The 23,287-nt window shown below is 44.8% G+C and overlaps 1 protein-coding gene across 4 annotated transcripts; it reads left to right on the forward strand.

The window, feature by feature from the left end:
* The first annotated feature begins 44 nt into the window (after window positions 1-44).
* On the forward strand, window positions 45-16,452 carry PURG (purine rich element binding protein G). 4 transcript variants are annotated; one of them, XR_008971661.1, is made up of 3 exons: window positions 45-101; window positions 1,306-2,370; window positions 2,481-2,614. XR_008971661.1 is itself a non-coding variant. In XM_057405119.1 (3 exons), exons 2-3 carry the CDS (start codon window positions 1,319-1,321, stop codon window positions 15,079-15,081), a joined length of 885 nt encoding a protein of 294 aa, XP_057261102.1. In that variant the 5' UTR covers window positions 45-101; window positions 1,306-1,318; the 3' UTR covers window positions 15,082-16,452. The 4 variants fall into 4 exon arrangements, 3 of the variants coding, with proteins under 3 accessions (XP_057261102.1, XP_057261101.1, XP_057261100.1); XM_057405119.1 differs by lacking the exon at window positions 2,481-2,614 and adding an exon at window positions 15,019-16,452 and having other exon boundaries at window positions 1,306-2,140; XM_057405118.1 differs by having other exon boundaries at window positions 1,306-2,140; window positions 2,481-3,071.
* Window positions 16,453-23,287: the final 6,835 nt, after the last annotated feature.

A 23,287-nucleotide genomic window follows, 5' to 3' on the forward strand; every position in this document is an offset into this window, starting at 1 on the left:
GAGCGGACGGCGGGGGTGCGCCAACCCGTGGCTCTGCGCGGCGGGGCTGCCGGAGACGGCGGCGGCTGCTGAAGGGCAACGGCGGCGATGGGCGCTGTGGGGTGAGTTACCGGGTGTGGGGCAGTGCCGGGTCATATGTGGTGCAGGGGGCCGAGCAGCGATGGGGCAGGAGATGCTGTGCTGAGGGGCACTGAGGGGGCAGTACTGGGGCACTGGCGGCATGCGGGGGCCTGTACTGGGAGCACTTGGAGGGGTATTGGGGCACTGGGGGTAGGGGGACATTGCTGAGGGGCACTTGGGTGGGGGAGGAGATAAAGCTCTGGGGGCAGTGGGGCAGGTTATGCAGTGATGTGGTGCACTGGGGAGCAGTGCTGGGGGCTTTGGGGGGCCAGCACTGGGCATCAGTAGGAGGCAGAAAGTGAAGCTCTGGGGACACTGGGGCAGGAGATGCAGTGATGTGGAGCATCTGGGGAGCAGTGAGGGGGCAGGAGGGCAGTACTGGGGGGCAGAGGAGTAATACGGGGGGCAGGAGGTGAAGATCTGGGGGCACTGGGGCAGGAGATGCAGTGATGGATGGCACTGGGGAGCAGTGATGGGGTGGGGAGAGGGGGAGGAGGGCAGTACTGGAGCCACTGGGAGGCCGGGGATGCTACTGGTGGGGGAGGGCAGGAGGTAAAACACTGGGAGCACCAGGGCAGGTTATGCAGTGATGGGGGCAGTGGGGCGCAGTGCTGGGGGTGTTGAGGGGGGAGGAGGCCAGTACTGGGGGCAGGACGTGAAGGTCTAGGGGCACTACGAGGGCAATATTAGGGCTGTAGGAGTACTGGGGAGGTAGTACTGGGACAGTGCTGGGGAGGACCCCAGTGCTCTCCGCCGGTGCCCTGGGGAGGAACAGCAGAGGAGTGTGATGGAAGGGGAGCACAGCAGCATGGTGGGGGTACCCTGCAGTGGGGAGTAGGAGCCCCCAGCGGATGAGTGTCACAGCTCTCCCAACGGGGACACTCCAACCCATCCCACTGGGGCTCCTGCTCTCCACTGCAGGGCAGGGAGGGCTGCTGGATTTTGGGGACAGAGGGTGAGGGCACTAGGGCTGCTGGAAGGAAGGCTCCCTTGGCTGAGAGCCGGAGGTGGGGAGGGGAACAGCACCCGGGATCCTTTTGCTGCGATGCTGCGTGCTGTGGCAGCGGAGAGGGATGCAGGCGGCTTTGCAGGGAGAGCAGTGCTGAACAGAGACACTGCCGAGAAGCCGAGCAGGCCCCTGGTGCTGATGTTGTCATCTGTGTCTCTGTTCTGTATTATTTCCAGCTGATTAGTAAAGATGGAAAGAGGGAGAGGAGGAGGAGGAAGGAACCTGGGAGGCTCTGGCCTGCACAGGAGCATTTATTCCCAGTCCCAGCAGCAGTACCATTACCCGGCCTCCTCCCAGGGGGGCTGCATGGAGATCCAGGAGCTGGCCTCCAAGAGGGTGGACATCCAGAAGAAGCGCTTTTATCTGGATGTGAAACAGAGCTCCCGAGGCCGCTTCCTGAAGATCGCCGAAGTCTGGATAGGAAGAGGCAGACAGGACAATATCAGGAAAAGCAAGCTGACCCTCTCCTTGTCTGTGGCTGCTGAACTGAAGGACTGCCTGGGGGACTTCATCGAGCACTATGCCCACCTGGGCCTGAAAAGCAGTCACCGGCACGAGCACAGCAACGGCAAAGAGCAGCATCCCCGGAGGCGGCAGCAGCACCCACCGCCTTCGCCTCCGATGTCCGTTTGCTCTGAAGAGCACCCTCACAGTGTCCTCAAAACGGAGTACATCGAGAGGGACAACAGGAAGTATTACCTGGACCTGAAGGAGAACCAGCGAGGGCGCTTCTTGCGGATTAGACAAACCATGAGTAGAGGACCTGGCATGATGGGTTATTTTGGGCACAGCTTGGGACAGGAGCAGACGATCGTCCTGCCAGCACAAGGGATGATTGAGTTCAGGGATGCTTTGGTCCAGCTGATAGAAGAATATGGTGAGGGGGACATAGAGGATCGCCGGGGGGGAGGTGATGAGCCTCCAGAGCTCCCCGAGGGCACCTCCTTCCGAGTGGACAACAAGCGCTTCTACTTCGACGTGGGATCCAACAGGTACGGCATTTTCCTGAAGGTAAGTGAGGTGAGGCCGCCCTACCGTAACACCATCACGGTTCCCTACAAAGCGTGGACACGGTTTGGGGAAAATTTTATCAAGTACGAAGAAGAGATGAGGAGAATTTACAACAGCCATAAAGAAAAAAGGATGGACGCCAGAGGGGACAGTGGTGAAGAGCAGGAGGGTCTCGAATAGAGTGCATTGGACTGGCTGTCTGGCAAAATAAACAAAACAAGCAGAAATTGGTAAGAGGGACTGACCTAGAGTAATTCCAAGTTGCCCCTTTTGGTTTGTTGGGTTTTTTATAAAGTCCTTTTCCGGTAGTTCTTGCTAACTCCAGTCTGTAATATTACAGGAGTCTGTTAAATTGCACCCAAATCATCTCCATGTGTCTTATGAAAGTACCGACCTCCTGAGTCCGTCTGAGTCAGCTGCTTTGAGTGTTGAAGACTATGGAAGTACACGTATCAGCATAAAACAAAATCTGGCTCTCTGACCTTTAAGTAGTATAGATAAGGCTTGTGTTGCACTCCCAAAGTGATACAAAAGCAAACCAAACCCCAAACCTTATGCTGAAATGTATCAGTTTCTATGATGGTTTTTTTCCGGGACTGAATTCTGCTTGTCTTGGGTCCATAGGCTGAGCAGCGCATCCATAGGGTTTATGATAAAAATCAACTTCATGTGAATTCATGGTATGGGTATGAGGGGAGAGAGAGGTTTTTAAATTGGCAGCTGCTGGTTATTGAGTTTGAACTGATAGCCTGCATGGGTAAAACCTTGATAACTGGTCAGACCTTTATTACGTGCTGGTAAAGATTTGTTATTCATTCTGTAGTTTTGTGCTGAACAAATAACCTGAATATCCTGGGATAGCGAAGCTCCACTCGAGCACTAAGACTGCTGAATTAATGGCAATGAATAATAACCCATGTATGTGTTCTACCCATGTTCATGCCCATGCTGGTGATTTCTTGGTTTTCATTTTCAATGCATTTGTCCAAAATGTGAAAAGGTATTTTCATAGTAGCTGTGTTATGGGTTCGAACAGCCAGGGTTCGGGGGAGGAGGGACCACTACGACTGAGGCTTTCTCCCAGATAAGAGATTAATGCAGTCGTGATGTTACCTGGTTTTCTCCTCCTGCAGCAAGACAGACCTTGGGGCGGGTTTGGTGCACCATTGGGCTTGTATAAAAAGGCATCTCTCTCACATTTACTGGTGGCCCTTCAGAAGTGGTGGTTTACGCCCAGTTGGTTTTTTTGTCATGTTAATTTTACAGGTGGTGGTGTTGTTAGGAGATGATATCTGTGCCCTGCCATCACCCCCTTCCCACCTGCTCAGAGCTTATGGAGCAATTCAATTCCCAGTGGCCCACCATCAGTGGTTTCAGTGTCATCCCGCTGAAGTCTCTGGAGGGAAGATGTATACAATTCCTTGTTTAGAAGATTGATGAAAGGTTTTGAAAGCTCCTTATCACTGCTTAAAACATGAATACTCAACGTAAGGGGCTTTTCTAGCCTTTGGGTGACCAGCTCCTTCCCCTTTGAAACCAGTGGAAATTTGATGGAGCTCCAGGTACTTCCAATAACATGTTGCCCATCTTTAAGATTCTTTTTAAGGAGGCATTAACATGTCTTATCAGATATTTATCATAATTTGAATTGTTTTTTAACAGAATGGCCCAATGTTCATGTGGACCAGCTGTTTTCCCATGCAACCATGACATGGTTTTATTTATTTTTATTTAATCTCTTGAGAAATGTATTTATCCCCAGCCAGACTGTTGATCACTTTTAGTCTGGACCCACCTGCACGCTGCATGGCCACACTCAATCCAAATGCTATTAGCTGCTAATGTTATTAACCATAACGAGAAAAATTGGGGATGCAGAGTTGGGAACCAAGAGGATAATCTGGACTTTAGTTTGGAAACTATAAACTAGTTGATCTGTTTTAACTTAAAAAAAAAATAATTAAAAAAAAAAAAGATAAAAAAAAAGGAAAAAAAATCAAAGCTTGCACCAAAGTCACCGAAGAACCTTTAGGAAAGTGTTACAGTTGTGACAAGAAGTAAGTAATTTAATTTCACTGTTTTAGGTGATTCTCCCTTTAGGTAAAACCACACATAGCAGATACAGCAAGCAAGCTTTTGTCTTCATGTCAAGAATTCCCATCCACTTCAGGTTCATTTTCAACTCTGGGAGAGATGTTCTCGCCCCACCACTTCAACTGATATCGGAGCATGACGGATCAGCTGGGAGTTGCAGGGGGTGCTGGTTCATCATTGCTCTTAGGGCTTTGGTCCCAATGGTTTTAACAGGTCAATTGCAAACAAAATCAACATTAAAATAATTCTACATCCCATTATTGGTGTGAAACCAGAATTTAGTGAATGAGTCCTTGTTGCGCACATTAGCGTATCGCTAACTGCTGCTGCCTGTCACAGTGCCTGGAGTTAAAAATTAACTTATATTCCAACAAACTGGAGCTATGAATGTACAAACCTTTTACGTTCTCCTTTCCTCTCCTACCTGGCATTCTTCCCCTACGAGGTTAACATCTCCCCATCCCAGCCTACTTTTCCCTCAAGGGATCATAGAAGCTCCTGCGTTGGAATTAGAGTGACCATGTTGTGTCATAAGCGATCATGCCTTCCCTGTGTTCCTTTAGCATCAGTGAGGAAAATACCTCGGATATATTGGGCAAAGTGATTGGAAAGGGATATTTTCTTCACCATTTTAAAAGAAAAAAAAAGATGTGACATGGTTTTGCTTATCTGCCCATTTTTTTTAAAACCCGTTTATCTTTTGTTAATGGATTGGTCTTCCAATAGCATTTGTTAGATATCACCCAGGAATTCAGTGTCTGCTGGCTACTGGGTCAGGCTCGGTTTTGGCACGCAAGTATCCCACAGGATCCACTAATAAATTGACTCTCCTGGCATAGGATGCACCTTAGTATCCAAAACTGGATCAGGATTTTCATGTTTGTAGCCAGTTCCCCATGGGTAAACCACTAGCCATGGGTGTCTGCCACAATGGAAAGCACCGATGTTTGCAGGTAATACAGGCTCACTGGAAATGTGGCAACGCAAGACTTTAATGGTGAGATTCATGAATGGGTCCCTTGTTATTTTTGGCAGCGTGTCTTCAGCTTAGGAGAGCAGTGATCATGTGGACTGCTCATGCACAGGAATGCTCATGAATCGGCTCAGGAATGCCGAATCCCTAATGTATTTTAAATGTTCATTCCTGACACCCTGAAACTGCCGTGTCCCTTAAACTTGAGAAAACACAAAGCTTATTTGCACTAGAAAGAACGGCCAAAAACAATCCTTAGGAGGACAGGGTGAAGAGCACCAGTCTGAACCTCTTTTTTTTTTTCTCATGAGAGAATTTCCTGTTCAAGCCCTCACCTCTGTTTCAAAATTGTATGGTCCCAGCAGAAAGTCTATCAGTTCAATAATGAAATTGTAAAGCACTTTATATTGTGTAAATAATAGTAGGAGCACATTTCTGCTCCTGCTCAGGTAAGGGGATGCTTCAGTAATGTAATCTGAGGCTGGAAGAAGCCGTCTCCTGCATGCGTCTGTTAGAGACCTTTGTACTTGCTTGGTCCAGCTCCACTCATATGTTAGAGGAGGACAGGCGCTATATTGAGAGTGGGTTGACTTAGTGTTTGCAGAGCTGCTGAGCATCCTCAGCTCTTCGCCCTTTCTGCCAATCAGGCTGCCGATGTTGCTGTCGAGGCTTAAAACCAAGGTTTTCCACCTATAGTCTCGACAAAGCTGAGTCTAGCAGCTCCCTTGGGCTTGGTTTTTCCCACTGCTGGCACAGAAGATGGGGCAGTCCCTAAAAGCTTATACTGGGTGGAAATGGCTGCCTCGCATGCAGTTGTGTTGAGTTTTGCCCATCAAGCTGGCTTTCTAGATCAAGTAGAGGCAGGGGTGTGCTAGTGAAGGGTTGGGAAACGTTTTTGCATTGGTGCAGTGAGGGTGACCCACTGGGTGCTCCAAAGGAGATGGCAGAACCCACCGTGGTAGGTTCATCATGTCAAGTCTGGATGACGGACTCTACCCAGCAAGAAGCTGCAGCAGTTATTGGTAATCTACTTGTTGTCGTTAAGTGTTTCTTATCTGTATCCAATATATACAAATTCATGTCCACATATAGACATTAATATATTTATGTGAGTATGTTGTAGCCTGTAATTGCTTGTAGCAAAATAATCTTATTTATCTGAAGTACACAGTCTAAACAGAGGGTAGTTTTCTCCTACTACTGGTCTGGATAAACACATGATTTCACAGAGAGCTGGTTGAACATTGTTTCATAGAATCACAGATTGGTTTGGGTTGACAGGGACCTTAAAGGTTATCCAGTTCCAACCCCCTGCCATAAGCAGGGACACCTTCCACTAGACCAGGTTGCTCAAAGCCCTGTGTTTGCGTGGACCTTGTAAGTTTTATGTGCCTTTTAAGCACTCTCGTACCTTAGGTTTTTGGCAAGGCTGCAAGGGAAAAAGTGGCCAAAAAACGTCAAAGCTCTTCCTTGAAGGAATCATGGAGGTGGGATGGGAGCTGTAAGGAAGAGGCAGCTGCAGGTACTGCCAGTCATATCGTGTTTCAGTGCCATTTTACAATCCCTAGCTCTGCAAATCTGTGCTACCACTTCCATAAAATCCCAGGTAGAAGGACTAAAAACCTGTCCTTTATTAAAAATAAAATAAAAAATGCAAGCAATTACCAAAATCAATGTCAGCACACCTTTTTCTGCTAAAGATGTCATTGTCTAATGCTTTTTTTCTCCTATGGCCTGTTGAAGTGACCTAAGCTCACACTGAAGGGAGTTGGTAGTGGTTAGGAAGCCTACTCTTCACTTGACTTGCAGCCCTTTTGTCTGAGGATAGTAATTTTTATAGCAGAAAGAGGTTTATTATTATGTATTTTTATTGGGCAGATTTTTGCAGCAGGTGGAAAATTAATTAAGAAGTTATTTTAGTTCTATGGCATTCCTACTTTTGCTGTACATACAGTATATACACACAATTCGTCAGATAATTATTAAAGAGAAGTCTACCTTCTATTTAATTTTCTATCTTCCTTCCTCCAAAATTAAAACACCCTTTATTTTGTAATTACTTAACGTGTTGTGATGTCTAAAATTCACCTTTCCCCTCCTACCTCTCTATTTTCTTCAGGTAAAGGCTGTATTCAAAATAGTTTATCCAAGTAAGAGTGGAAATAAAGGCTACACTGGAAGCTATGGAAGTAGGTTATGACATGACCAAGCAAGGCTGTCACCCCACAGCCTTTGCCAAAACAAATCATCCCTCCAGTGTGGATTGTTCCAGCATTGGGAAGCAAAGCTTGCCCGGTGTATCCAAGATTTCCTGGGAGAGTGTGGTATGCCTCCATAGATGCCCAGCAGGCTGAGACTACAGACCTTGACCCCTTGTTGGGGCATGTTGGTGGTGGGTTGAGGTGGCAGCAGGTTTAAACTATTGTACCTGGTAGAATGGTACTGTATTAGTAATACAGTACTGTATGCACAAGTTGTTTCCAAGGTGTAGGGCATGCTCTCCATTGGGCTCTCTGTTCTCCAAGATCTGGAGGAGCTTTCATGGGCTGACATCAATTTTTCTTCCTAATATCTTCTCGCACCTGTGTTCACTTCTCCACCTGTACTTCCACAAAGGCAACACTGTATTAAAGTGTTGAGGTAAAATAAAATATGAGGAACTCAAGATTACGTGGATTAAGAATTGGTTTTCCAGAGATGTCAAAGCATAAACTGAGGTTTTAGAATCTGGGAGTCATTTTGGCATTTCTGTGATGGATGTGATTAGATTGTTCCTTCTATATGCTGAGGCATCATGTGAAATGTGAACCCTCAGGCTCCGGGCTCTGTTATGTACGTTAACATCTAGAAAAGTGTATGCTGGATGTACTTTCTGGCCTTTCCATGCTTATTGGACATCGTTTGTGCTGGTACTATATCCAGAGGTACTGGTCTAGCCTCGAGGTGCCTGGCTGCCACCCCAGTAAAACCATCATTAACAATTTGCTAATCCATCTTCCTAATTGATAGGCTACCTCGAAGTGCTTGAGTTGGCAAACTGAAATTGCTACCTTTGTAGAGAGTAGCCACCGTAAACAGAATACGGACATATTCCACCTTTTGTGCATTTCCCATCATCCGATGTACTGGTATTCAACAGGGCAGGATATTGGAGTTCCTGGTTAGAGATGGGTCAGCTGGTCAGTTGGGTTTCTTAAACATGGTGGAGGAAATCCATCCTGCAGGCAGAAGAAGTTTACACTTCCCTGTTTTTTCATCTTGATCATTCACCATGCAGAGATTAATTGGAAGAAAAGATGGCCCTTCATGTGGGTTGCTAGAAGACAGCTAAGGCTTTTTCCCAAGCCCCACTAAGCACAATACTGCTCTAACATCTGTGAATTTATATGTGACACACAAATTAGCAGAGAGGAGAGAGGGGGGAATATTAAATGTATATATATATATATGCCTATACCTATTAAAATAGTATTTTTTTCCTGTTTCCAATAGATCCTTCCTCTTGAAATGCTAAAATGGTAGCTGTCATCTTTTCTGTTTTCTGTATCAGAGACGTTCAACATGCAATATGAGCACTCACAAGCAATATCAACTTACTATACTACTAACATTAAATCTTTACACTACAAATTGCATGCAATAGAATATGCATCTCAAAACAGCAGAGAGTTATGTGGGATTAAAGACACAGGTTAACCTCAGAGCTCTTGCAAGTATTCTCATCTGGTCATTGCTCTGAGCATGTGTTGTTGGCATGACATGGAGGGAGAGGGGGAGTAAGACCACACTTCCCACGAAGGCACAGGAACAGAAAGGCAGGAGGGGGTGGAAGGAAGCAAGGACAAGATTTGTGTTCCAGGGAATCGCAGAGCATGATGATTGTTTTATTCAGAGGAATAGGTGGCACCATCAGTGCTGGAGTCCTGCAGAACTAGGGAAGGAGGTAGATCCTGGGAGGGGAGCATACAAGTGTTGGTGGCCTGTAATAATTGCTCCTGCCACCCCAGTTTATGGATGCTTGTCTGCTTTTCATTGGAGCCTTGCATTCACTGCTCTGCCTGCCTCCTGCTCCAGGAACTAGCTGGGCTGTGTGATGGAGCGTTATGTTATCAATGGGGCAACTGTTCTTTTCCATTGCAGAAGTAAGGTGTTGCTGAAGGCTGGAGGGGAAAGAAAGCAGCTTTCAAGAAACACACTCTGAGCCTGTACTTGCAAAGGGGTTTGTGTTGTTTTTAGCAAGACTTTGCAGATGACCACCACTTGTATCACCTGTGCACCAGCCTTGATACCCTGAGGCCTGATGTACAAAAGTGGTTGGTGTTACCAGCTGTTCAAACCTGTGCTTTGCACAGTGAAGTGCTGTAATAATAGTGAGGACTCTAGAAAAGCTATTGGAATCTCAAGCTAGCTTCTTGATAATGGAGACAGGATCGCTTTGGGTTTATTCTGCCTGTGCCTGTGTTCCTCACCGATAAAACAGGATGAATGATACCTCCCTACCTCAAAGGGAGTGATAAATACGAGTGCATTTGGCATGGGGGATTTTGTGATGCTCCGATATCAATTAATACTGATGATCTATGAAAGCAAAACAAGAAGAAATTCATTGATACATATGCAGTGTTTGGAAGGTATATGTAGGTAAGGCTTAGACTGCATACAGAACAATGAATGAAAAAGAAACCTATATGCTAGAGGAGGAGGGAAAGTTATAAGATTACATAATTAAGCTCTCTATGCATATGTCCAAAGCAGCTGGAATTAAGGTTACTCAGATAATCCTTAGTTCTGACACTTCCTGACCTTCGCTTGTTCGATTTTCCAACTTTCTTTTTTCTCCACTGTTTATATGAAGATACATTAGTGGCCTGTTCGTAACGCCAAGTTGTATATTTTGGTTTTCAACCCTGAATGGAGTCTCACAAGCCTTTCAAGAACTCCACCTCCAACTTCCTTTCCAAGAAGGAGGATCAAAGAAGTCTAAAAGTGAGGAGGACAGTGTGTGAGATGTATTACAGTAGAACTGGCAGGGACCTCTGGAGAACATAATTTGTGGTCCCATATTCAGAGGTGGGACTAGCTAAACCCAACCCTTTCCTCACACTAGTTTTCAGCCAGGCCAGCTCCATAGTCTGCAGAAACTGACTCTAAACTTATATTTGCAAGTACAAGGGTGCCTCTAATGGTACTTTCCAGGGACTACACAGCAAAAAGCATCTTTATTTTACCCAAGTTGAACAACATGTAAAAAATCTGCCTTTTTAAATCTCTAGTTATGGATATTCCCAGCCTCCCTCCCCAAGCTGTTTCAGTGGTTCACCCTGCCCACCCTCAGATATTTTTCCTGATGTCCACCTCTGTGTCCCTTGCTTCCATTTAATTCCAACGCTTTTTGTCTTACAGGCCATGCTCTCAAGAGGAGATATGGAAACAGTTTGTTCCCTTCCTTGCTGCAGCTCTTTTACATAATTAAAGACTGTTGTCAGGTCTCTCCTGCCTCCTTTTCTACACAAATACAAAGCCTTCCACCAAGAGTAGTTTTTAGTCTTCGTCGTGTTCTTGTTGCTTTCTGATGAGTCTGTCTTTTTCTTGAATCCAGAATTACAGAATGCAGAATCAGGAGAGGTATTTTTACAGCTTCAAGTGGAAGGGTTGCAAATGAATCAAGGTTTTCTCCGCTCAGTAGGATGGTTTTTTGCAACAGCTTACTTGATGCCTCCAGACCGGTTTGTAACTCTGTGTCCTCCAAGGTCCTCTTTGGTAAAGCCACTACTGACTCAGACATTTCTCTCTGTTCTCACCCTTCTTTAATAGTTTTAGAAAATCTGGGCTATTAAAATGCCAGAGCATACATTTTCTACAAACGTTTGCAATAGAAACCTGTTAGAAACTCTGCTGTACATGGTGGTGCAGCAGAGCACTTTCTATCATTCATGTCTCTGCTTATCTCTGAATTAGACATAGGAAAAAATAGCCCATCAACAGGCATTCTCCAAAATATTAAATACCCTCCTAAATATTAAATATGATGACACTTTCCCAATCTTCATAATAGAAGCAGTAACTCTCACACTATCAAGATACCTGGTTAAATGCAAATGTAAAGAATGCATCTAGTGACAGTATAAGCTCTCAAATGTGCCAGTTGGTTTGGAAATACCTGCTTTCCCTTGTGTTCCCAAATCTCCAAGGATTGTTACAGAAAAGTGTAGTTTCATCATGCAATAATGTGAATAGTCACCAGAATATTTACATGAACTTTGCTAGCTTTAGCTAAGATTTTTGTCGGAACTGGCCCTCCTCTCTGCTCATTCTGCCTCTCCCATTTCCTCTCCTACCATCATCATTCATGCCCATGCTCCATCTTTCCCTCCTTTAACATTTGCGGGCTTTCTGATTTCCTGCAGTATTAGCTCAGTATGTCTGTTACTCATCTCTTATAAGTTAGTATTTCAAAGCAAAACCAGCCAGCACTTGTATTTCAGTTCTTCCCAATCTTTCTAGCAGTAAAACACTCCATAGTGGAAGAGCTCATTCTGCTTTTGAACAGAATCAGAGCATCAGGTCATTACCAGGACCTGGGAAAAAATAATCCCCAAGTGAGCAATAGACTCAGCATCTACAGTCCCAGGTAGCTCTGTCTTCCACAGGGATGTCCTTCCTCCCTCCAGAGATGTTTTAAGCCCCTCTACTGATTTCCCAGGTGGGGAGCTGCATGTTATTTCACTCAGAGAGCCTTTTAGCTGTCTTGTCTTAACATGGTTGTGTCGCCATCTTCCTGGCTGTGCTGCAATCAGAGCCCACCCAGCTATGCCAGATAATTACCTGAAGAACCCTGAGTTTGGGTTTTTTCCCCAGTTCCCAGGAGCTTTGGCTGCACTGAAAGTTAATTGGAATTTCCTTAGTAACACTTTTATTGTAAGGAGATCTGGCACTTTTGTGTAAGAAAACTACAGAGGAGTTCCTCCTGTTCTATGTAGGTTCTCACACTGCTCTATAATCACTTAACATATATCTGAGCGCCTTCCAGATGTGCATTAAGCCTATGACTAACTTCTGCCAAGTAGCCCTTGCTCTCTCTTCTCTCCTCTTCCTAGGGAAGAGGCTGAACATGCCAGTGCAGTCCTGATATTTTTAACATAAATTAATTATCCCTGCTGTTCTGCAATAACAGGGGTGAGCTGAAGCATGTTGTGTGTTGGCTTTTGCATCACTTCCCTCCATAATAGGTGTTGAACAGGAGCTGGTTTGTGTCTGGAAATTCCCCTTTGACTGTTGCTGCTTTGCAAATCGTCATTTTTGCTTTGAGCTTGGTGGGGAGAAGTTTCTTGTGCTGCTGAGTGATTGAGAGCTACCTAATGTAAAACAACCATCTCTTCCTCTGGGAAGCTCAAAGGGGGAATCTGAGGATGGAGGCAGTACAGAGACAGAGGAATCTAAGGACAGAGACAGAAGAAAGGTGATGAAGCAGTACTCTGGATGAAGTGATACTCAGTGTGCAGTCAACAGATGTATTTCTGTTTGGGATACATTGAGCTGCCTCCAAGGACAGTCTCTGCTGAGACACCAATAAACCCTGAAAGGAGTTTGAAAACTGTAGCATTTTGCCAGTGCTGCTTTTAAAAGCGCTCTTCCCAGCTAGGCATCACAGCAGAGATGAACAGAGGCCATTAACAGCTAAGAACAGAGGGCAAGGCTTTGATTCAGTGCTTTGCAGTGGTATTTATCCTACATCCTATAACTCAGTCAATACACACAGAACCTTCTCATCTTTCTTCACCCTTGGTGGCAGGCTCAGGATTATACTAGTTTGCCTATGTCCAGTATTTAGTCCACCAATCCAGGAAGGATTTGTGGCAGACTGCTATGTTTCTTCCGAGCTCTGATGCTTTTGCAAATTCACAATGGTAAATACCAGGGGAGAAGAACTGAGCCCAGGGGCCAGCCCTAAAACTTTGACTAAACCATCTCTGTTTTTCTAGCTGCTAAAAGCTCTTTGGCAAGGGGATTTTGTCAGCTGGGGTTAATTTAACATGTCTGTCTCCCGTTCCACCCCTCATTATAAAAAATTATTTTACTTTTAAGTCCTGTAAAGCTGTAGTGTCTTCTGTTGTTGTGATCAGTCTCTCTCTGAGGTACAAAAGGTTTTGTTAGGCCATTCCTGAAGGTTTTGTACACATCACTGTAGCTAGTGGTGAAGTTTTTTAATTTAACCATTTTTAATAATCCCTCCCATCCTGGTAAAATTAGAGAAAGTTTTTTGGCTCAAACACTTAAAAGCTGAGAATAGGCACTGTGTTTTATGAGGTGAACCAATCATGCCTCTTATCTCAGAGCACATCCTTTAAACTGGCATTTTATTTCTTGCTCCACCTGATTGCAAAACATCAAGGCCACTATAACAACACGGGTAGCAACCGCTGTAGATATTTATATGGCTTAGTGTATAGGGACATTTTCTTCTTGCTTTGCTCACAGGGCCCAGTCCTGGTTGTTCTGTTCCTCTTCAGTTGACAGCTGTTTGACTACTAAGAGTTATTTATCAGTCTGGTTCATGTCAAGAGCTCTAAATCTGTTTTTCCCTCAGAAATTCACTACTTCTTTTTAAGCCCTTGCTTATGAACCTATCTGGAATTGTTATCAAAGCCCAAATGGGCCTCAGTTCCCTCCATCCCCTTGCATTTTGCAGCCAATGTAGGACAAAAAGATATATATCTGGTTATATTTTTCTCAACTGGTCATTTTCTGTGTGTCACTGTGGTGTGTCCTTTAGCCTTAACCATTCCATGGATCACAAAGGCTGTCCTGCAGCTCTCATCTGCTTCTGCAGCCATTGCACAGACAGTGGGGCTTTGGGAGATATTAACTCTATGCTGAAGCAGATTCTTGTGGGGCTTGGGGTGATGCTGCAGCAAAGGAGTAGTTACTTAACCTCACAGCCATTCCGTTTGTGATCATTCTCATGTCAAGTAGGGTTGCATGAACCAGTTGCCTGGGGCAGATTTGGTCATATGCTTGTTGTAGGCTAGCTGCTTCCTCCAAGCAGCTAGCACACAGCATCTCACTTGTAGACAACATACAACAGCTTCCCCATGGATAAAATCTGCTACAGATATTGCTTTGAGCTTTGATTCTTGCTTCTCACCACAACTTGATGCTGTGCCTGGATCCTTTGTGATGTGGAACCTTAATTTCGTTTCTTTCTTTTCTACTTCAGCAGAATTAAGATGCAGTCTGGAATTATGCATCTCCAGCTAAATGTTGCCAGGATTTCATCCTCCCCAGGACATTTAAATTGGTTGCAGAATAATTAGAGTTCCTTTTTCCTGTTTCCACATCAGTTTGGAAATCGACCCAAAGGTTTGATGTGGGTTAGTAAATTAGGGTACATGGGATGAGCGTACCCATAGCAAATTGTGTGTGAAGATGTTGAGATAAGAGCTGTGCCTCTGCCAGGTCTCCTTTCTCTTACAGTCCTGTGTTGGCTCTGGATAATGCAAGGAGACACCAGGACCAGGCACCATCAAAGCGGAACATTTTCATGGATGCTGCCAGCTTTTAACTGTGGATTGTCTTCATGAAGACATATTAGAGAGACTTTTAAAAACAGCTTAAAATTGTCAGTTTATTTGGCAGCGTGCTGATATGTGTGCAACCCCAAGAAACACCCCAATCCAGAGCACAAGGCAGACGTGCTGCCTGCTTTCTCCTCCCTGCAGCAGCAAACTTGCTTTTCTCACCTCTTTTCTGCTCTTAGGAGACATCCTCTAAAGTAGGGGTAACCTCCCTAAATTTGCTTATCCCCTTTTAGACAACACACAGGTTTCAGCAGCAGCCCATGGTTTCTGAAAGCTGCTTGCCATTTCCGAGATGATCCAAGAATGGGAAGGGACTGCAACTCAAACCTGGCAAAGATGTGGTCACTTTTGCTAGCTAACCTGTAAAGGAGAAGATGTCATCCCCAAAGTGTATCTGCGAGCCCCCCAAAAGAGGAGCAGAAAGGTACAGGAGCAAGCTCTTGAGACATGAGCCAAGAGATAAAAAGAGTGAAGACTGACCCACGGCTTGGACTTTGCGGGCTGTTTTGGAGACCACAGCAGCTCTCTGGGGTGGATGACCTATCATCCCCATTGTTTGTCTCCAAACCTTCCCCTGAGATAGTCTCTGAAGCACCCTCCTGCAGGGAAATGCAGCCTTCTCAGTCCCTCTGTCACAGGAGGAGAAAGAGAAATGACCAGCCGGAAGATCCTCTTAACTTCCTCACCTTCTCAGGTTCTCGACAAAGTGAAGTTCACCCTCCTCCTTCCTACTGCAGCCCTTGAGCTGTGGCAGTAAGCCCTAGAGGTGCTCTCTCTGGTTGTTCAAAAACCCTAAGCTGACCTCTTCCTCTTGGCGAGACTGAAGATGCTGTGCAAAAGAGAACATGCAAGAGGCTTAAACATGGGAATTTTTCACATGCCTCAGACTAAACACTAGTCTCCTCCTCCAGGCTTTCAGTCTTCCAAGAGCTTCCCACCTTTCCAGCCAAGCACTCTGTTTCCTAGAAGAAGAAAAATCAGTAGTTTTGTGCTAGCAACAGCTGGATTCCTCTTTTACTAGTGAAGACATTTTCTCCCTCCCATTTGAATGTTGTATGAATGCAGAAATAATGTGAAATAAGAGTTGTAATGCTGAAAGGAGTGATCAGAACAGAGAGTTCCTCTGGATAGGGTTTGATGCAATTTGGAGCTGCCTGTAGAAGATTGGCTGGAAGGTAAACTGATTTGTGCTAAAAAAGCTGGTGCTGTTAAATTATGTTAGCGATTCTTTACTAGACAGCCCAAAATAGCTTTTTCTTGACCTCTGACCTCTAAGAAAGAACTGTATTTCTGATCTTACATTGAAAGTGCCATTTGTGCTGGAAGAAACTTACATTCTTTAGAAACCCTCTCAGGATGGCACTTACTGTCAAAAACATTGCATGGAAACTTATGGAAAGCAAACCAAAAGTCACACATATATATCAACACCAGATGTTGTTGCTGAGCTAACCAATGACACTAAATTCAGGTTAAATACAAGTTCTAATCCATCTTTCTGCCTTCATGGCAGAACACACATCCCAACACAAGAGGAATGTGGACCTACTCGAGCGAGTCTAGAGGAGGCCATGGAGATGCTGCGAGGGCTGGAGCACCTCTGCTCTGGAGACAGGCTGAGAGAGCTGGGATTTTTTAGCCTGGAGAAGACTCCAGGGAGACCTCAGAGCAGCTCCCAGTGCCTAAATTAGGGGCCGACAAGAAATTTGAAGAGGGGCTTTGGACAAGGGCCTGTAGGGACAGGACAGGGCAGTGTTCAAGGCCAGGTTGGATGGGGCTTGGAGCAACATGGTCTAGTGGAAGGTGTCCCTGCCCATGGCAGGCGTTAGAACTAGTTGAGGTATAGGGTCCCTCCAACCCAAACCAGTCTGTGATTCTGTGTCAATGCAGAATTTGCAATATAGGCCCATATGAGGTGGTAGATGCTGAGCTGGGTGTTGAGTTGGAGGGGTGCATTTTGAGGGCATTACTTAGTCACCAGCTGTTGTCTAGGATGCTATAGCTTTTGGTACAGCAGGAAAAAAAATATTTCTGGTTGAATTTCAACTGTTTTCTGCCAAGCTACCCACACACACCATTACAACTGTACATTATTCTCTTTTCCTTTCTGCTGGTCCTGTTACGCGCTGCTCAACAGCTGCTGCATTTAATCCCAGAAGCTGTAGTTGGTAGCAAGCTAAGTGATCTCCATATAACCTCTATCTTACTGATAAGTGTGCATTATGAAGCTTAACCGATAGTAATAAAATGTTTTGCTTTCAACATGCAGTCCCTGTGGTCCAATGTTCCCATCTTCAGGCATCATCATTACAGCAGGGCAATGTACTGGAGTTGTTCTACTCCCCCCAGGAGCGTGCCTCATAATGCTGGACATGGACATCACAAAATCATAGAATCACAGACTAGTTTAGGTTGGAAAGGACCTTAAAGCTCATCCAGTTCCAATCCCTGCTACAGGCAGGGACACCTTCCACTAGAACAGGTTGCTCCAAGCCCCATCCAACCTGGCCTTGAACACTGCCCTGTCCTGTCCCTACAGGCCCTTGTCCAAAGCCCCTCTTCAAAGCCTGGCTTTGAACACTGCCAGGGATGGGAAAGCCACTGGTTCTTTGGGTGACCTGTGCCAGGGCCTCACCACCCTCACAGTAAAGAAGTTCCTCCTGATATCTAACCTGAACTTCCCTTCTTTCAGTTTGAACCCATCATCCCTTGTCCTATTGCTACAGTCACTGAAGAGTCCCTCTCCAGTATCCCTGTAGGCCCCCTTCAGATACTGGAAGGCTGCTATGAGGTCTCCACGCAGGTTCTCTTCTCTAGGCTGAACAGACCAAATTTTCTCAGCCTGTCTTTGAATGGGAGGCATGGGTATCTAGCAATGCATGTGAATACCCAACAAAGAAAGATGGAAGACACTGAGCAGAGCCCTTTCTGCCATAGCGAGTTGGTGGTGGTGGTGGTATCTCCAGGTAGGAGCAGTAGTTGTGGTCGCAAAGTCCCTGATTGTCATGTACACCTTGGATGTGTTTGCTCTTTGATGAAGACTGTATTTTGATCATCAAGGAGAAACTGCTGCAACTCGCAGAGGCACTTGGTCTTGGCCGTTTCCCAATGGTGCAGGTTCCTATCTCCACAAGATACTCTGGCAGTGCAATCTTGTTTGAGAGCCTCCTCAGGGACTACAGTGGTCGCTGGGGGAACAGAAGCAGATTGCATGCCTGCTCTGGGATTTTTTTTCATCCCTTTTACAGCTACTCTTCAGGTTCATGGTTTTACACATTGGTTGGCTTTTTTTTTATTTTCTTGCAGACAAAAACGGGTGGGTTTATGTCATTTTTGTGCAGGGAGAGAAAAAAAGTGCTTCTCATCTATATTTAAGTAAGCATACAGAACACAGAAAGCCTGCATTTGGAATTTCATTTTGGTTGACACATCATCGATGCTTCTATCGGAAGCATCTTTTCACCTATAAATAATTAAAAGGTCATATGATTTTTCTTCTTTAAACCAAAAGCATAAATTTAAAGCAGAGATCTCCAAGCATCATTTCTGTGGTACGGTGGGTTGCATTAGCCCCACAGCTTGTATTTGTTCAACAGGAGGTGGTTTCCCATACTTGAAGTTTATAATGTTTCATTTCAAAGTGTAATTTCCCAGGCAGAGCACCCCCAGAGTAGCAGTGCGTATCTGAATATACATCTTTTTCAGGCAAGGACAACACAGTCTTTTTCTGGAGATTGCCATTTTGTAAATAAGCTTCTCCTTGAGCAGCACAGCCAGAACTACAAAATATGGATGATTATTCCTTCCTGGCATCAGTCTTCCGCTGCAGGATCTGTTTTTTGTTGCGATAATTAGCACAGAATTAAAAATGACCCTGCATCTTCCATTTGTACTATGCCTGTGATACCGAGTGATCTGGGAGCGCATTTTACGCAGCAATAGGCTGTGACTCAGAATCAATTTTTTCACCACTGAAAATCAGCATTTAATTGTGGCACACAGATATCTGCAGCAAAATCTCTGCCTGCAACAATAAAGCACTGCTTCTAATAAACTTTCAATTGAGTTGTTTTGTGGAGACTGGAAAAGTTGCCAGGAATATTTAGATGGGAATCTAGTGTGCCAGCTGAAGCGGGATTTTACAAATGCCTTTAAAATCCAGGTGAGGTCAGGGACTACTAGAACGCAGCCTTTTCTCCCAGGAAACCTGTAGTAGTAGCTTTTCTTCTTAAAAATTCAACAGGGTTGTCAGTCCAGGAGGAGGCAAAATTGCAGAGGGTCTCAGACATGGAGATATAGTCAATGGTGTGTTCTTAAGACCAACTAAAGCAGCAAAAATACAGTGTGATGTGAAAGCTTCCTTGTGAGAGCAGTGCAGGAAATTACTGTGTAATTTGACTTGCTGTCTTAGCATTAGATTTATTATCCACTTCCAAATAATTTTCCCAATAACCCTTGCAATCGGAAGACGGGAAAGAACATGTTATAAAAAGATCTGGAAAACAAGCAGTTTTGGTATTTGTTTTTCAGGCTGGTAAATTTTCCATACATCCAATGTTTGGGTTTGGTCTCAGTGTTGAGGTCAGCAGTACTTAAACCAAATATTACTCTAGTGCCTACATATAGCAAATGGAGATGCATGCCAGTCTTGCAAGATCAGGCTTGAATCCAGTCCTGCAAGATGCTTCTTTGCCCAGCATAATGCTCAACAATTGCTTTTCATTCTGCAATACTTCGCCATCATTTAAAATAAAGCTGTGGTGTGCCAGCTGGAATGTTTCTCCCCTGTAGTGGTCACTTTCTTTCACTGATGGAAGTGTTCCTTGTTGCATGGCAAGGTCTTGGGCTCTCCCCAGACTGTGCTGGCTTTGGCAACAAGTCTGCAGTTTTCTTACGTGGATTGCAGACTGTGATGGTTGTGTTTCCCCACTGTATGCCTGCAGAAATCACAAGCCCTCCTCACTGCGGGGCACTGCCAATCTCCAGTATTTTTCCAGCTCTCATATCTTTTCCAGGCTCCTTTCTTTCCACTTGTATGTCTGCAAAGGTGGATCTACATCCATAGTCCCTGGAAGCATGCCCTTACTTTTGGCCTTTGTGGCATTAGTAGAAATAAGTGACCTGGGTCTGCAACTTTTTTTTTTTGCCCCTATGGTGTTAGCGTTACCCGCTTCTGAAAAACCACCTCCTGCTCTCCGATTAGGAAAATGTCCACTGCTGTATCTGACGCATGCCCAATATACCCAGCCAAGTCCAACAAGTCAGTACTTCTTTTTCAGAAAGAACTTTCTCCAAAAGATTTGTACCCAGCTCAAATGCACCAGATGTTGCCTTGGGAGAGTTGACAGCAATGCATGCAGGGCCTGGGGAGCCACTTATGCTACTCAGTGACCTGGTTTTGGGGTGTCTACTGAAACAGAGTGAGACTTGAAGGTCTGGTTTCCCCTTTTTCATTTCCCACTTTTGCTTTGGGAGTAATTTTTTCAGCACAAGTATACAAGTAGGGTTGGGCTTGGAGCTCAACACAAGGGAACAAAAAAGCAGATAGCAGCTAGAATAGGCAATGGGCAGTCAGTGGGAAGTGTGTGTTTAAAGAGAGAGAGCGGAAGTGCCTGACGTCTGAATCCTTTTCCAGCCTCTTTCCAGGAGTGTGCTGATCTTTCTCCAGAGTGTTTTCTTTCATGAAAATGAATATGGGACTTTAGTAACGTCAGTGTTTATTAGACCACCTTTGTTGTCTTGTTGTTGCATTAATTGTCCTTTGACTGGTAGGATGGTGAAGATTAAAAAGCCAGCTTTAATGCATAGTCAGAAAGCTAAAAAACAAGCAAACCACAAATAAATAGGTAAATAGGCTAACTGTAAGATAGCGTGTAAAAGGAGGCAGTCTGTGGCACGACTCCTCTGTAACGTGCATGATAAGCATCAGCGAAGCTTATTGCAGACACTGGTCAGGGTTGCTTTTGCTAGACTTTGAGTATCATAGTTGCAAAGATTCGTAAATGTTCTGAGAGACTCTTGGTGTTGGGGTGGGTTTTGGTGTTTTGGGTTTTTTTTTCCATAAGCTGTAACCACTTGCTTTCTGAATGGGTCTGTAGTGATGGCGTTAATGGAACTGTTCTTTATAGTAATCTGAAAGGTGTCAGTCATTTGCTTGTCCGTGTTCACAAGCTGAGCCGTAGCGTTATGCCTCTCTCCGCAATGGTGTGATTTGAAGCACTTTTGGTGTGGCATGTGCAGTTGCAGTGCTGTCTGGTTTTGATTTCACCCCTCACTATTCCCCACGTTCTACCTGTGTTTTGGACACTGAACCAAACCAACTTTGAAACTAGCACTTTAAGTACTAGTAGTCACTTTTTTTCTCACTCTATTGAGCACTGCACTTTTGTAAGTACTATTAGCACTTGAGTTTTGAACTGTTTCCCCCAGTCTTTTTAAGCCTCTTAGGTACAGTGTTACGGGGCCATCAGAAGATAATTTTGAGGTGTATGTGACCATTGACTTTCATTACATACCCGTTAGCAATTTTATAAATTAAGGACTTAAGCCCATCCAAGTTCATTTTACACAACAGGATGAACATGTAAGTCACTGATGTCCAGGCAGACATGGTTGTTTGCAAGCTTTGAGGTTGTACAGAGACCCAAGCGCATGGCTTTTAAAAGCACCAAAGATAACAGAAGTCTCAGAAGGCATCGGAATGGTGCAAGATCATCTGATTTACACTTGGAATTGAGTGGACCACAGGATGCAAAGCAGACCTGGAGTGAGAAGCATAGGGCAGATGCTTTTGTTTTCAAAGACGCAGGTCTGCATTAGCAGGGTGCGTCCACAGTACGGTGAAGTTAAAACCAGTCTGAGACACTAGTATCGATAAAGACTGCGCTCAAGCCCTTGCAATAAAAGCCATCAATGTGCCTGTACTGAAAGTGTTGTTGAGATCAGTTGTGGGCTTGAACTACAAAAGGTATTTTAAAGTAAAATTTATTACAGGTGATGTAGAAGATGGAGCATAATAACCATGTAGGTTGCTGTTGAACTTGAAAAGTGGTTTTCAGAGTTGATCAGGTCTCATTTTAGGAGGCTATTCAGATGTGCATCGCTGTTCTTGTTAAATTCCTCCAGTATTTCAGTATGGATGGTCGGGGACCAGAGCTCCCTTGCCAGCAAGAAATCAGTAGGGTAGAGTTTGTAGTACACATAGTCACAAATCTCTAGGATTTGAAATGGGGCGATGATCCCAGGGATACAAAATAATCTAGGTTTTGATGTCCCAAACCAGCCACTCTCAACCAACTGGTGGGTTTTTGCTTCTTTAAAAGCCCTTGTGGGTTTTCCGTAGCAGCAAACAAATCATGGTGGTTGTGAGAGTGCTACGTTCCATTCTTGCTGGGGTACCTGCACTTGGGACTCATTGGCAATGAGTCAGATAGTCAATCCAAGGCCTTCTCTGGCAATACTCCTTGGTGGAGTATTGGTGATCCTTGCTGGATAAACCCGTTATAGCATGGTCAGTTTGAATGGAGAGAAGTGAATTAGGTCTTCTCCTTCACTGCTAGCAAGTGGACATGATGGAAATAACCTTCAGCAACAACATCAAAATATAGTAATTACATTGGGTTTGCTTGTTGAAGCAGATGTGTTTTTCCTGATAAACTCCAGCTTTAGTGTCTGCTTTTTGCTGGGTTCAACTCAAGCTTCCTTCTTTAATAGACCTTCATGATGTTGGGTGCTCAGTGGGGATTGAAGGTGGTTAAAACACACAAACCTTGAGCAGCCCAGAACATTATGCTCTTATATCCTCTATTGTTAGATTTAAAAATGGAAATATGGAAATGTGAATAGAAACCAGATTGATTTATTTCCCCTCTCCACTCCCCCCTCCAAATTAACCCTGCAAGTCTAGGTTTAAAGAAATAGCACCTAGCATTGTTGCTGTTACATCTGAGCCCCCAAAAATGATAGTGGCCAAGGGGACAGCCTCTTCTCAAAGCACCTCAGTGACTCAGAGCCTACATCCTGCTCACTGTCATGAGGATATAGGTGAACCCTTTGGAAAATTCACCCCCTAGTCAGCTCACTGGTCTCCTCAAGTACTTGGAAATGAAGCATTTGCAGGGGGATGTGGAACAGGTCTCTTTTTATTTTTCCTCTCTGTTTTTTTTGCCCTTTGGAGTTGGCATCTCATCCTTCAGGAAGGTAAAAGTAAGTGTTTTCTCCTGCACAGCACACATGAAGCTGGAATGCAAAGCCCAGCACAGCATCTCTCACTTTGGAGGGACCTCTTAGGTGGAAAAAGAGCTCTTTAAGGATTTTTACTTGCTTGCAGTTTCAGATAGTTCATGGGAAGTGCATGGTAACAGCACTCAGGCGATGTTTTACCAACCTTTCCCTTTCCTCCAAGAGAGACTTTTTAAGTTGCTTTGATAGTTTAGATTTCCTTTCCTCAACAGGCTTTTGGACCCATGCAAATGCCCTTGAAATAAGTGAGTTTATCAAAGC

This window comes from Pezoporus wallicus, unplaced genomic scaffold (assembly GCF_028554395.1).
Source record: "Pezoporus wallicus isolate ANWC-B61680 ecotype Strahan unplaced genomic scaffold, APGP_CSIRO_Pwel_v1 contig_6789, whole genome shotgun sequence".
Classification (NCBI taxonomy): domain Eukaryota; kingdom Metazoa; phylum Chordata; class Aves; order Psittaciformes; family Psittacidae; genus Pezoporus; species Pezoporus wallicus.